This window comes from Dendrobium catenatum, unplaced genomic scaffold, assembly GCF_001605985.2.
Source record: "Dendrobium catenatum unplaced genomic scaffold, ASM160598v2 fragScaff_scaffold_716, whole genome shotgun sequence".
NCBI classification, from domain to species: domain Eukaryota; kingdom Viridiplantae; phylum Streptophyta; class Magnoliopsida; order Asparagales; family Orchidaceae; genus Dendrobium; species Dendrobium catenatum.
The window spans coordinates 24,489,899-24,505,954 of NW_021319178.1; the positions used below are offsets into that span (position 1 = coordinate 24,489,899).

The following is a 16,056-nucleotide window of genomic DNA, read 5'->3' on the forward strand; positions in this document are numbered from 1 at the left end:
TCAAAAAGAGAACCATTTTAACCAAGTCAATGTTGATCATCACAATCTAGCCGGCAATCATCATCATATATTCATCTATAAATGAGCTGAGAACTCCAAGCAGCAAATGCAACCTAATCTCAATCACTTAGGAGGAGCATCCATGGCTGCCATTGAGATATCTTTCCGCTCCTCCTTCCTCATGGCGATGGTCGTCATCACCATCGGCCTTCTTGCAATTGGTGGCAGAGCTGAGAACCACCTTTTATCCGGTGATAAACTCAAAACTGGTGAGAATATTTCAGATGCTAATTACAATTTAAAAATGCAAGAAGATTGCAATCTTGTTCTTTATGGACCAGCGGGTCAAGTTGTATGGCTTTCCTCTACGCAAGGCAAAGGCACAGGATGTGAGCTCACCATGCAGACTGATGGCAATCTCATCATCCATGATGATAAGCAGAAGGTCGTTTGGGAAACCAAAACTAATGGTACAGTTGGTAATTATGCTCTTGTCATCCAACGAGATCGTGACCTGGCAATCTACAGCAGCCCATTATGGGCCACTGTGACTGCGTGAAATACTTGAGGGCTTGGACAAGCAAGAGAGATCATTCTGTGCGGACATCGGATATAGCTTACTGTCCAGAGGAGAATCAGGTGCAATCACGTCATTTAGTACCGAGCCGCGGTATCGAGTAAGGGGGTGACATGGCACATTTTCATTGGGCTCTAGACGACGTTCGGCATCCACACAGAATAGTTCATCTTTTAAGGTTTTAGGTTCATGAATGTGTTGTCAGAATTATAAGAATAAATATCTATTTGAGGTATTGTTGTATTGATAATAAATTGTAACTTTTTTTTTTATGTGTGGTATTGGATCTTACGTTTTTATTGATTTGTTTGGTTTGATGGTATGTTTCCTCAGTATTAAGTCTTTGAAATGAAACCTAAACTTTTGGAAGTTAAATTTTTTACAAGAGTTTTTATTGCCAGCTTAGTATGATATATAGCTCTCCAAGCTCATTTCTAGATCTAGCTAGATTCTTGATTAGACAACTACTGTAAGGATAAATAAAATGAATGGCATTTGTGTGCTAAGTTACATTTTTTTTTTTGAAATTATATATATTTACTTAATATTTCTTCAAAACCGTTCAAAATATATTATTCATCAATTTTGTTGTAAAATATTTCTCCATCTATGATTTTTTTATTTTTTTAAAGAAAGGATGATTTTATTCCAATAAAAAAAGAGGTTACAACTAATCTAACTACTAAAAAAAACACCGCAAAAAACAGAAAAGACGAGATAGCCAGCCTGGTTCAAAATTGGCACAAAGTTCCTGCAACCACCCAGACGTTAGGGCCAGGACCATCCATAGGTAGATACCAGCAACAATCCACCAAGAAGCAACTAAGAGAAGAAGAAACAACACAAATAAGACCACCAAATATAACAATCTGAGTCACCACCAATGGTTGCCAACAAGCCTAAGCAGTCCATGTGGAGAGCAAAAACTCGCCACATCATTGCCCATAAAAAATGCAGCAACCGCTAATCCAATCCCCAACACCACATCCACCCAAAATAAAACCAAGCACAACATCAAAAACCCGAACTCTAACCATCCAACAAAGTGACACAGAATGACCAACAACTCAAAAGAAGGTCCCCAACGAAAAGAGAACAACCATAGTTACTTCCTTTTGGTTTTACGCCCCCGACGTTTACCACCTCTATGGGAGAAGGCCTTCTCAACTATGTGATTCACATTCAAGTTAAACAAAGCATCAAAATCCTCCTCGACCACCTCCAAATCCTCCCCCTCACCCTCTCCAAGCGGGGACAAGTGATCTTCAAGCCAATCCGACTGGTTCACACAAGAATCACGCAAAGGCATATCCAATTAAGCTTTTAAATCCTCATTAGAAATAATAGAAATAGGGATCTCAACCGTGCAATCAAAAATTATAAATGAAGAAGAGGACATAATAGGTTCAACATCAACATTAGGCATTTCACTTAATGAATCATTTACTACCATTGTGTTAACACAACACAATTCCATGTTTAACCACTTCCAAAATATGAGAGACAATTAGAGTAAAACACAAAGAATTCAACCCAATAACAGCTAGAGAATCATCAACTTCTCGTATGAGATAATCAGAAATAACGATATGAGAATCCACTTCCTTCAAACCATCAGCATCCAAACCATCAGAGGCTAAAACCATTGGCTTAGGAAGCCCAACATCACAAACCAAAGCAGTCGCAAGGGAAACCATAGAATCGGGCAAACCCAAGCTACAAGCATCAGAAGAAATTTCTAAATGACCCTCACCAACAATAACAACCTCATTTTATAGATTCAAATCCACCTTATCACTGACTTGCTCCAAAGTGGTTGACAAAACACCCTCAATACCCGCATTAAGAGAGGGAACAATAGGAGGAATATGGTTTAGGGTACTACATTCCACCATCAAATGGCTAAGAGATTTACAATGCGAACAATAAGAAGGGAATTCTTCCATGACAATCGCATGACTATAACCCAAATTTTTGGGACAACCCTACACCCGGTCAGGATAGTGTTTGGTAATATCCAACTCAACGAGAAATCGAGCAACTGATGGCCTAGAGCCACAAGCAATGGCATGAACGGTTTTAAGAGGCCGGCCAAAGAGGGAACCTAAACCATTAAGGATACGAGGTGAGAATAGGTGCAGTCTAAGATGGGGAAAAGACACTCAAATGGGGATTATGGGAGATTCCACCTCAACATCAAACATACAAGGCCACTTGAATAACTTCATAAAACAATTGTTCACAAAGTAAGACCGGTGAGCAAACACCTACAATAATCTAAATCATTAACCAACTTAATCAACACATTCCTCAAATTGAGAATGGTTACCGAAACCTCACAGATAAGTTCAAATCGAAAAAAAAAATTGCAAATAGCCTCAAGTGGATGGCAAGACGGAAATTTTCCAGCTAAGGCGAACTCAAAAGGTGCAGCAAGAGCTAAAATTTCACCTTCCAAAATCCAGAGCAGCGACATACCGTGGTGGAAAGAAATTTTAAGATCCGAGAAACTCGAAGAATGAGAGTCATTAGCTCGAGCATCTTTGAATGACGGAGAGGAGGACAACCCATTTAAAAAAAGGAATCGGTGAGGCGGACAATCATATCCGCAAATAATCACGGACAAGGCAAAGCAGAACCCTAGCAGTTGTACGAGCATAAAAGCCCGAAGAAAACGAACAAATGACGGAAGAGAAAAGATAGAGAACACCTGAAGAGAAACGCCATTGAGAGCGGGAGGCCACCGCCGGGAGAGCTGAGCCCGATAGCTAGGGCAGAGCCCTAGCAGATCACAGTCGAACACGGAGCTATTATAATCAACTGTATTTCTAATTAATATTTCTCCATCTATGATAAAATATTTTTTCTTCGTCTTTAGGGTTTTTCATATTTTGATGATATAAAAAAAACATAAAAAATATTCAAAAGTGTAAGAGCACGGTACAAGAAAAACAGAGAAAACTGCCGTAGCTGCTGGATGGTTCCTTTGGTGTTCTCCTTGATTTAGATTGCAAGCATCAGGAAATCATGAAAAAATGAATGATTAATTATGTTTGAAATGCGCCTTGGAAGAGAGAACAAATCTAAAATTTCTTCCTAGAGGTGTTAAAGTCCTGGGCAAATTTTTAAACTAAATACCAACGAAATTTAAAAATTTTAAAATCGCCAAAGTCACTTTTTGAACCGGCGACTTACATCAATTTTACAATTCTCCCGTTCAACATGCGACTTATATATATATATATATAAAGATTTTTCACATGCTGAACTTTATTGTACACGTGTTAAATCCAAAAAAATATATTAAAATGTACTATTAAAATAAATTTCATAAAATTTAGGATGCAGCTGTATAGCAAAGAGATGTACAGCTGCCCTAGTTAATTTTTTTGAAGTGAATACTTGCATGAGCCAATCACATTATTTTAGCTGTAAAGCTATATTATCAATTCAATATTGTAGATCTGTATTATCATGTTATTTTGACAGTAGTAATAAATTTGATGAAATGAAGCCTTAATTTAACAACACTAACATCCACGAATTTTCACCTTTTTATCACAATAATAGGCACAGATTCAAAAAGTATTTGAGGCTGTAATTCGAATGGTGTAAAGAGCTTAATACCCCATGCTTCCATGCAGTAGACAGACGAACACATAAATTTTTTTAGCGTCTATCTTTATTCAACATACATTTCTTTCTTTCTTACATATTTTTATATCACAATCAAGGCAATTTATCCTGCACGAATCCAATATATTAGATTCAAGAAATTATGTTTCATGGCACACTTCAGATAAACTACCTGCCACTCTTAACATGATAGTCAGCTATAGATGTCAAGAACAAAGAAAAAAAAATTAGGGCTATAAATTACATAATCAAACTAAAATCAAGCAAGCATAAGATGATTACCTAAAGTTGCTGAACATTTGAACCACCAAACTATTGCCATCTACAAACAACAAATCGCACCAGAACACAAAGCCACTGGTCAAATAATCACTGTACTTTTTTTTTTCTTTGAAGGGTGGTCGAAAAATGAATTAACTGGCTAGCGTTCATTGAGGAGGGCTATTCTTTGTGAGCGGGACTGGCAGTGTCTATTGCTAATGATATCAATGTAAGTCCGGAGGCGGAGTTGATCAGAGCTTGTCAAGGAGAGTGGCGGGTTGAGAGCGAGGGATGGTGCTTCCACCAGAAGGAAGTGTAGTAAACACACCGCTTTTGAGTAGCGATCCTCTGCTCTTTCTATATTTTTCATCATCTCATCAACCTGCATTGAACAGAAATGTTTCTGATTAGATAAAAAGGGCTATAAAAACTGAGGGTGTAATTTGCAGACAATTTGATTTTTCTTTAAAAAAAAAGACATTTTCATTGAAAAGGTATTTCATACAGATCAATATATCGATACATTATAATATCGATTCCAAAGTGAATATGAAGAATTAGTAGATGTACACGTTACTTTTCATGCTTGTGAAGTATTTTCTAAGTATAATAAGTGCATTTTAGGTAAGCCAACTTCCATGACTTTATATATATAATGGTGACAAGGGATGAGTAATGGCAAGCTATAAGGAAAAGTGGCAGAGGTTTGGATACAATTAAGATCATGAAATTCAACAACAACAATAACATCAATCCTTTATTCCACAATGTGGGGTCAGCTACATGAATCTTTTTTCTCCATTGTGTTCTATTAAGAGTCAAATTCTCATTTAAATCTAATAAAGAAAGATTATTTCTAATATTTTCTAACCATCTCTTTTTAGGTCTACCTCTACATTTTCTTAACATAAGTTATATAACTTAAATCTAATATATCTACTTTCCTAACTAGGTCATCGGAAGGCCTTCGTTTTATGTAACCAAACCATCTAAGACGGAGCTGTGGTTCGACTTTGTGGAGGGCTGGGTGGTTCGGATCCAAAGAAGAACAAGGACGGAGCAGCAGTTATGGGAATCGGAGCAAGTCGTGAGGTGGATCTGGCTGGTCGAGGTCTACAATCGGTGGCTAGGGCTTGTGGAGGTCTCGGTTTGCGAAGTAGGAGGAAGGAGTTTCGACTGAGCGATCAAAAGCTCGTAGCCTATGAGCGGGAGAAGCAGCGTAAGGTTCTGTTTCTCTTCATTTTAAAAGCGAGTGTTGGCACGCGATTGAGACGAACGTGAGGAGGCGATTTCGGCACGGAATGCACAGGGAATGGGCAACCGTATACGCAAAATTTCAACAGGATTTCGAGCAGGTATGCATATTTTTAATTTGATTTTTTTTTATTTGCTTTAGAGTTCAACACAACCTTTTCACTTATATGCTCATTTCGCATCCTACCTCTAAGAGTAAAGTCACTCATCCACCTAAGCATCCTTATCTCTGCAACACTTAACTTAATATTATGCTTCTCTTTTAATGGCCAACATTCTACACCATAAAGTATTGCAGGTCTCACCACCATCTTATAGATTTTCCTTAAGTTTGAGGGGGTCGTTTCTATTACACAACAAGCCCGATGCATTCCTCCACTTCAACAATCCAACTTGAATTCTACTAATAATATCCCCATCTATTTCACTATCACTCTGAACAATAGACCCAATAAATCTAAAATGTACTCTTGTTAATTACTTGATCGTCAAAGTCACAATTCCCCCACTAGATATATTATTATTAAAATTACACTCCATATATTCAATTTTAGATTAACTCAAATGAAAACCTTTATACTCTAAGGTTGACCTCCATAATTCAAGTTTGCCTTCAACTCCCTCTCTAGTCTTATTAACAGGAAGAATATTATTAGCAAAAAACATACATCAATGTACAACCTCTTACAAATGTCTAGTGAGAACATCCATGACTAAAGCAAAAAAAAAAAAGGGCTTAAAGACTGATCCTTGATGTAATCCAACTCAAATAGGAAAATACTTGGTCAAAACACCTTGTGTTTGAACACTAGTTAAAGCTCTTGTATATCTATTCTTAATGGCTTGAATATAAGCATTATTAACCCAATTCTTTTCTAGAACAATGTCATGAAATTCAACCCTGATACATAATCTACATAGATCTTTTTCTTGATCCTTTTCTTCTTTTCTCTTAAAATTAGCTTAAGTATCCCATTTGGATGTAAAAGACTTGGGAAGAAGAAGAATTAGAGAGGGGAAACAAATTGAGCTCTTGATTCAATGAAGAGATTGAGGGGGTGAAATCATATACCTCGTGCAGCATATTTCTCTCAAAGGGATGATGAGAGAAGAGAGAGGGTTCAAGAACCAGTTTTTTATGAGAGATATTAGGACGAAATAGGAAAGAAAATTGGTTTAGAAGGGAGAGAGAGGTGAGAATAGAGCATAGATTCTTTCAAACTTCATTCTGAATTCATTTATGTCGTGCATTCAACATATATTCATAAAAATAGGGTTACAATGCAAAATCAAATTGAAGCTAGAATTTATATCAAGATAAATTATAAATCTTATCATATAATTCAAAATAAAAATAATACTAGAGTTAAACAAAATAGAATAGAAATTAAATTCTTAAATAAAACAAAATAATATAATATTCTAAAAGCACGCTAAAATTATTTTGTATGCATTTCTTGCATTGCATCAATATTTCTTCGAGTAAATATACTAAAATGTTATCTAACTTTTTAAGCAAACTATTGATAAATTTTTGACATTATTTCCAAAATCCAATTTGCATATTTCTTTGTCACGTTTGTACTCAAGCACACATTTAGAACCAGACAGATTACACAAGACCATCATAAAATGCAAGGACCAATAGGCAAGTCCTCAAAAAGTCAAATATATTATTTAATAAACAACATCAACCAAAATAGTAAGATCAAGCAATGAACAACCGAAAGATGAGTATTTATCACAAATAGAAAATTTCTTGACGAAACGTGCTATGCGAAACTATAAATAAAACCCATAACAAAATGATATAAATGGCATAAAACAAAAAAGAAGATTTTTTTGCTCACAGCACCAAGTCTTCCCAAAGCCAATGCATTTTGGTAAATTATCTCAATCGCATCAGGCATCTCTGTAGCTTCTGTGAAAAGATAAAACTAGGTGTGAGCGACAAACAATATAATCTATAACAAAGAAAGAAATAATAGTCATACCATCTACTTGTCCCATGGCCTTTTCAAGTTCCTCAGCATGCTCCACTGAAAGAAGAAATTCTTTCTCAATTTCGGAAGAAACAAGATCCGTCACTTCAGACTCACTGCTTCTAAAGCAGTGTCTAGCACTAGGAGAAGCATTTATGTTTTCTTGGTATTTAAACTCATGAGAAGGGCAACCTTCTATAGAAAAAGTAGCTTGCCTGTGACAGATGTTCAGAGCTTGCTTCCAGATTGCTAGAAGTACTAACTGAACAGAGAATGCCTCCAATTGTCTCCCATTTTCACTCTGAAAGTCATGTTTTAAAATCACAGTCCAAACAATAACAATATGTTAAACATCATAGCCCAAAACAAATTAAAAGCAAAACGAAAATCACATCCTAAGGAACTTAGATTGTAGGGCAACAAAAAATTGTTTAAGTCTATGAGCCCACGTGGCTCATGCGACACAGTAATGACTAATGATAACAAGCTTCTATGTAGTATCATCTAATGATTTGCTAACTTCCGGCTAAACCATGGAGACAATGAACTTTTATTAAGCATTTGGAGCCTTTGAAATTTAAAGTTGAGGTATAAATGTAGTCACCACCAAAGTGTAGGTGCACAATTCAAATACCTAAAAGCACAAAATAAATTATTTATTAGGATAGTTCACTTCAAAGTCACCATCGAAGTGTTGGAGCATTTTAGAAAAGGTATCCTACAGAGTTTGTTTAGCAATAACTTCGAGGTTGTTCCCCTTATGAAAGTGCGAGTACACTTCCCTTTTGAAGGAAGAGATTGTGAAGGTTTTTTCACCCCTTTTAAATGTATTTATTATTTGTTGCATTTCTTTATGTTGTGTATATTTATTACTATAGTATTATCTTTGTGCTTGTTTCATGGGATTTGAGTTGAGAAGAGTTTCTTAAGGAAATTATAGAGCGCAAAAAATTTACACACCCAATGCACTTCCCTCTTGAATTGCATTAATTAACTCCGTAAAATGACTAAAATTATCCAAAAATCCCCAACACCTAGTTTTAAAACGGATGGTTGACAGATGAAAAGCTAGTGATTGTAGAGAGGAATATCAACTATGATGAATATAAAAAAAAAATCAACTATGATGAATATTTAGTTAGTGAGCACATGGAATTATGTCAGGGTAGAATAGACCATTCCTCCATTCTACAGGGATAAATGCCACTGACATCATGAAACTATAAACTCAATAATAAAAATGAATACAGAACAATGGAAATGCTACAAGTCATTCTCATAAACGAACTATTCAGTTAAAGCATAAGTTGAGTAAAAGGACTAGCTTTACACCGGAATCCAAATGCCTGCACCAAGGGCTAAATTCGATAATATGTAGATTTCTAGTGCATAGATTAATGGAAACTCATTCACATGCGAAAGAAAACAAATTTGGTTCCACCATGGGTCATACCTCTCCCTTCACCAACTCAGATATAACAGAGCCACATTGTTGCAATGATCTAATTCTTGTAACGTAGTGAACTGATGGCTGTTCAAAAGTATCCCCAACATCCAAGGATCCTTGAGACGTACCAGAAATTGGTGAGCTGTGACTTTCCAGGCTTCCAATGGTATTGATCTTAGTGATTGCAGCACTTACAATTGGCACTGGTACACTTAATCCACTATTTTTTTTAGTTTCCATCAGCGAGCTATCTAGTTTATATGGTGAGTTTTGCGACTCTGGAAAGCTTAATGAATAGGATGGCATCTCCAGGGATGGTTCAGGAACCATGACATATTCCTGATCAACCAAATCTAATGAATCCATAAATCTGTGATCTAAGAACACGTGAAGAAAAGTCTTAGTAAAGGTCATATAGCAGAAAAGTTGAGTACGTGCAAACAAGCAAAGGATTATACCATGTTTGGTGCCTTTTGAAGAAGCATTGATTTGCTTCATATTTCCACTCAAATGTCTGTAAGAATCATGCTCATAATAACCAGATGTTTCCATTTTATTTGGGAAGCTATGCTTGGAAAGAACACCCAAATTCATTGAAGGCTTATTAAACGAGTCTTTATCTGCTCCCACATGAAAACCATAAGTGGACCTAACAGAACTATTCATTCGTGCCGTCAGGCTTTGATCAGGTCCACCATCTTTATCTTCTAGAGGAAAAGGCATGCAGTCTTCTTGATAACCCAGTGTCTGTCTAGACGTGCGTTCAACTGTTCTAACACATGAGGTTCCACTGCTCAGAATAAGAAAAATATTAATAAACTTGAAAGCAAAACCCAAACACATCAGTCAAGAAATTATGGAAAACCACCAAGCCAAAATGCTTACCTCAACGGTTCATCTGCTTTGGATTGTGAGAGAAATTGGTGGTTGAAAAACTCCTCAAAAGTTAAGCGCTCCACTGGATTTTATTTGACGTGGTTAAGTTAAGGATGGCACAAAATTTCAAGGTAATATGCTGACTCATCCATATCAGGTTCCAGCATAACTAAGAATTACATATGATCGAACAACCATATTACATATCAGTACCTATTTGATATTTCTAACATGTACTGCAGCAAAATTGTTCCATAAATGCTCATACGAATAAGGATGGGGAGTGGGTAGAGTAGTGGTTGTACTACATTATTTATTAGGGGTCCACGTTATTTTCCATTATAGGCAGATAGAATGTCAAAAACTAACATGTGTAGCATGATTAGCCATTAGAAATGAGGCCTTAGTTTATTAAGGAAAAAAAACATAATAGGTAAAGCATATAAGCACAAAACTTCTGGAAAAAAGGGGCAAGCTATGCAACTCCAAAAAATTATTCGGAAAAAACTCAAAATTGGCCGATATGGGCACTAATTCACTGGTCTAACTGCTTTTGCAGCAGCATCCTCCACATTCCCAGTACTAAGTATCCACAGCCACTAGAATGAAAACAAACTAAACTAGGCACGGGCTTGTTGTATGATAGATGGTGATATTATTAGTAGAATTATAGTTGGATGGTTGAAGTGGAGGAATGTGTCGGGTTTGTTGTATGATAGAAAAGTCCCTCTCAAACTTAAGGGAAAATTCTATTAGAGGGTGGTAAGACCTGCAATGCTTTATGGTGCAGAATGTTGGCCATTAAAAGAGAAGCATAATATTAAGTTAAGTGTTGCAGATATGAGGATGCTCAGGTGGATGAGTAGCTTTACTCTTAGTGACAGTGATGTGAAACAAAGCGGGAGTTAGGAAATTAAAGAGAGCAAATTAACAAAGTGTTTCTACAATAAAATTATTACTTATAACAACGATTGATCCTTAGAATTCTTGGTTTTTAACTTGCTTAGGCAAAGAAGAGCAAAGCCGATTCCCAAACAATTCAAGAAAACGCAAAGAGCAATTGTAAAACTACGACGATACACAAGAATCCATGATTTAATAATGAGAACTTTCACCTTTGGAGGCCATACGCTCAACTACTCTAGGCTTTAGCGGAAGAAGAGTCTCCACATTAGAACCGAGGTCACTCCGAGGAAGAAGGAGCCTAAGATCGTCGTTCTTGGATAGGCGGCCGGAGTGGTGGAGGATGACGGTCGTCCAATGATGATCCAACGTCCCTTTGATCTTTTGCTCGTCGATCACATCAACTAATGTGTAATGGATACGGTCGATGTAATCTTCAATAGTGTCGTCAAAATCGAAGCCCACGTCAAAGAACGGTGATTGGAGGATGTCAACTTGATCTCGATCGTCATGTACAAATCCAAAGTTCCATTCGGGTTCTGACATGCATCCTTGTCGTGCGGGAAGATGCACAAAAGAAGTGGGAAAAGAGGGGAAGAAGGTGGCGGGTTGGTGGAGGAAGGTGGGATTGGCTTGAGCACTTGAGAAGTTTGAGTAGAGAAAGGCTCCAAGGAATAAAACTGAATGAAATCTGAAATAATTTCAGTTTCTTTGTGTGGGAGGGAATGAATTTGAAGAATTCAAATTAATTCCAATAGGGGTTAATGGAGGGTGGCAATAGGGTGAACTTTGGGCTGATTTTGTGGAGCTATTAAGGTGATTAGGAGAGAGAGAGGAGGCCATTAAGGGGGCCGGCCACATGAGGAGGAGAGAGGGGTGAGTTTTGAATAAGTGGGGACCACCAATTTAATTTCAAATTTTTACAAAAATCTGAAATAAAACTTCAGTTTTCTTAAGGAGAGAAAACTTCCATTTAGGAGGGCAATCAATTTAAACAATTTGAATTTCAAATTCGAAATTGAAAATCAATTAAATTGATGGCGTAAATTAAGGAGCTAAATTAGGAAACAATTAATGGCTCATGACAATTTGAAATTTCAAAATTTGAAGCTCCATGGAAGGGGCGGCCGGCGGCTAGAGGAAGGGCAAGGGGTGGGTCACGGCGTGGGGTGGCCGGCCGACGGGATTTGGCAGCCAATTGGCCGGCGGCTTGGACTGCTCAGGGCTAGGCGGCGGCAATTACAAGGGGAGGAAGAGAGGGAAAATTCAAGGGATTCGAGCGACTACGAATTTACTAACCTCAATTATCTTCAACCCGGATTTCCACACAAATAACTTGGACGAAATCTAGAACTCACAAAGAGATATAGTTTCTCCGTCGAACTAACTAAGAGCTCTAGGAGAAGTGCACTCACAAAGCGAACAAAAAGTAATATTTTTCATTCATCAAAACTTCCATTACATGAGAAAATTGCCATATATATAGGCCTCAAATGACAAAGAAAACAAAAGACTAAAATGCCCCTTGGGCTACAATAGCGACTAAATACCCATGAGGGCAAAAGCGGAAAAACATAAAAAATAAAATAAACTACTACATAAAATGACAAAAAATACAGCTCATGATCGTGGCCGTCAATCTCCGGCGTCTCATAATGGTACATGTGTCGAAGTTGCTGACGATGTCCTCATCAGACAGGATATGAAATGAGCATATACGTGAAAAGGTTGGAGTAGCTCCAGTGGAATATAAGATTAGAGAGAATTGCCTAAGAAGGTTTGGTCACATAAAACGGCAGCCTTACGATGACCCGGTTAGGAAAGTAGATGATGTAGGACTACAATGCTTAAAGTGATATGATAAGAACTCGCACGATTTCTTGATAAAAATAATTATGATTAGAACTATTAACAAATTAAAACGACAAAATAAAACATAAGAGCGGTCACTTCTGTTTAGGCCAAGTTGCACAATAAGCGCTTGAAGTATCAAAACAACAAAGAGATTACACAACATGCAAATGAAATAGCTTTCAACAAAATTCCTAATCTAACAATAAGATTAGAAGCATTGAAAGTACACTCAATCCTACATTTACTAGGTTTTGGACAACAGCGAAACAAAACCCTACGTTTACTAAGCTTAGGCAAAGGTGAAGCACAACTTCTTGTGAATCGTTATCACCTACAAGATTAGGGGATTAGAAAAAAAAATTAAAAGGGGAAGAAATCCACCCTTGTCGTGGTTTACCTAGAGAGAGATGTTTCTCTCAGTGTTGAAGGCGATCATTGTTATATTCCTTGAAATCTCAACTAGAGAGGAAGACAAGACTTGATGTGTTGAAGACGATGGTTGCTACTTCCTTGAAGGTTCCTATGGAGAGAGGAACTCATCTTGCAAATTCCAAAGGGAAAGAGGGGGAGAGATGGCCGGCCATAGGTAGGGAGCCACACGTTGGCATTAGGGTTAGGTTAGAGGAGGAGAATAATCAAGATCTAAAGTTTGAATTTCAGATTTGAGTGTGGAGGATTTAGGGGTTTGGAATTTGAAATTATTCCAAAGAGAGAGGGAGAATTAATGGCAAGGAGAGAGGGGCCAGCAGCTATAACGAGGGTTTGGAGTTAACTGGGGAGGAATTAAACACCTTCCAAATAAGAGAACTCCTCATAAGGCAAAAGGCTTCATTCAAATTTAATTTAAATTTGATTAGGATTTGATTAGGGGTCAATTAGGAAACTTTTCATAAATAGATTTAATAATTTAGGAAATATTTTAAATTTCAAATTAGGTGGATTTGAATTCAAAATATGTCCTAATTATGTCAATCTAGAATAGGTAATGGAACTCAAGAGGGGAAAGGAGGCTAGGGCCGGCGGCTTGCTTGGGAGGGAGGTGTTTAATGAGGTCTTTAATGCTTACTTAAATTATTGAATTAAGTTTGGAAAGAAATATCTCTTCCCATCTTAATTTATAATTTAAATATGAAGGGATTTAGTAGGTTTCCTAAAATAGGATTTCATAAATTAGGCAACTATTTGAAATTAAAATAAATTTGAATTCAATCATAAATAGAGTTACCAAAATCATGAAATCTAATTTAGGAAAGGCATGGTGGCATATAGGCGGGGGAAAAAAGCCAAGGGGGCCGGCGGGGGGTAGGTTTGGCCGTGGGGAGGGGATGGGGTGGGGGACCTAGGCGACGGGTGTTGGTGGGGCTAGATGGCCAGCGACTTAGGGATCCAGGAGAACCCTTGGCCGGCGGCTATGGGATGAAGAAAGGGTGACAACTGACAACGAGGTAAAGAAGAAGAACCACGAACCTGACCATCTCCAAGGTTGGTGGGTGATCCAAATTCCCTTTCCTAGGGATCTCTCTCTCTCCAAGCACTCTCAAGGTCTCTCAAGAACTCAAGCAATATCACAAATTTTTTATCATTCAATCATTAACTATAGAAGATGAACATAAGGGTCGTAAATAGCCTCATACAAAAGGACTCAAAGATAAAAGACGACCTTGACCTTAGGGCTTACAAACGACTTTCCTTAAGGGGTAAAAACGGGAAAAATAAATACTCATAAATAACAAATAACATAATAAAACAAATACATAAAATACATCGACGCGATCGTGGTCGTAGATCGATGACCACGCCTCTGATGTACGTTCCATGCCCTGATGTCCCCATCAATAGATGTATTAGATTTGACTTATGTTAAGAAAGGTAGAGGTAGACCTAAAAAGAATTGGTTAGAAAATATTAGAAATGAACTTTCTTTATTAGATTTAGATGAGAATTGACTCTTAACAGGACAATTGAGAAAAATGATTCATGTAAGCGACCCCACATAGTGGGATAAAGGCTTGATGTTGTTGTTGTTTTTATTGTTGTTGTTGTTGTTGTTGTTATAGTACTAGTAATGTTGATTAGAAAGAATTTAAACCTGCCGATGTATTCCAATCTCTCGGGTTAGGTCGTGACATTAATGAATGTGATTTTAAAACTATGAAAATTGGACTAGAACTTCAACATCAACTTGCAATATCAATGGTTCCTTACAAAAATTCTAAGAAAAATGAGCTTTGATTGAGTTTCATCAAATTTAATTTGCCAAATGTCCGACATTGAATATCTAATATTTTATTGAAGCATCTCGACCCTTTTATAAGTGGTCTTTTTACAAGTGAAACTTTAACTTCCATGAAAATGTTGATGTCCTTGTATTTACAACTACCATTACTACACAAACTAACAAGATGGAATAAATCATTACTCAATGAAACCAAAAGTGCTTATGGAGAACTCAAAACATAGCATATTGGAAGATTCCATTGTTTAAAATTGCGCAATATCAAACTCGCCTTGAGGCCCGCCTCAACACAATTCCAATGAAAAACACCTCGAGGCTTACACCTCGAGCTTTTTTTATGAGGTATGCCTTGAGGCGCGCCTCGCCTTACTAGCATGAAGCATATGCCTCAACCGATTTACATATTTTATTATTAAAACTTACCTAAATCCTAAACTAAAATCCAACACAATTCCAAATTATGCCTTCATGCACTCCCAAGCCACAACAACTTCATCTCAACTGGCTCGACCTCTAGCCCACCGTCTTTGCCATAACCATCGCCAAGAATCACTTGAAAGTCAGGCGCTACTACCATCTCCTCTAAAAATTTTGGAGTATTATTCTAACTTTATGTTGATGAAAAATATTTATGAAAAAGAAAAATATGATTGAAATAAATGAAGAAGAAACAGAAAACAAAATAAATGAAGAAGAAACAGATTGAGAGGCATGGAACTCCACAGGATGAGGCAGGATTATTATGACAACAACTCAAATAAAAACCCCCTCATTGATGACAATGCAAATAATTTTCAAGTTGTTCACAATTATGTCAACTTTTTTTAAGAATTGAATGTGGATGAGTAGAAAATTAAGAAAGGAGTTCGGAGCTGAACTTAATGTTATAGGATATTTTTATGTGATTCCTATATTTCAAGTTAGTTTTGCTCTTGTAATATTTGAATTTTAATTCTATTTCACACAATTTATCACTTGTCACTTTACGTCTTGTGCACTTTTTGACTTCATATATATATATATATATATA

The 16,056-nt window shown here is 36.9% G+C and overlaps 1 protein-coding gene across 6 annotated transcripts in view; it reads right to left on the reverse strand.

The window, feature by feature from the left end:
- Positions 1-4,127: 4,127 nt before the first annotated feature.
- Positions 4,128-16,056, reverse strand: part of LOC110114182 (serine/threonine-protein kinase ATG1c-like) — a 32,385-nt gene continuing 20,456 nt past the window's right edge. Inside the window, exons 8-14 of one of the 6 annotated variants that reach the window (XR_003701244.1) lie at positions 10,043-10,115; positions 9,616-9,947; positions 9,164-9,534; positions 7,723-8,011; positions 7,579-7,649; positions 4,496-4,856; positions 4,128-4,321 (exon numbers count right to left, since the gene is read on the reverse strand). Coding sequence is in view for 2 of the 6 variants with exons in the window: in XM_020846967.2 (XP_020702626.1) it covers positions 4,635-4,856; positions 7,579-7,649; positions 7,723-8,011; positions 9,164-9,534; positions 9,616-9,947; positions 10,043-10,115 (1,358 nt within the window). In the remaining 4 variants the exon portion in view is untranslated. The other 5 variants (XR_003701243.1, XR_003701245.1, XR_003701246.1 and 2 more) reach the window with 5 other exon arrangements.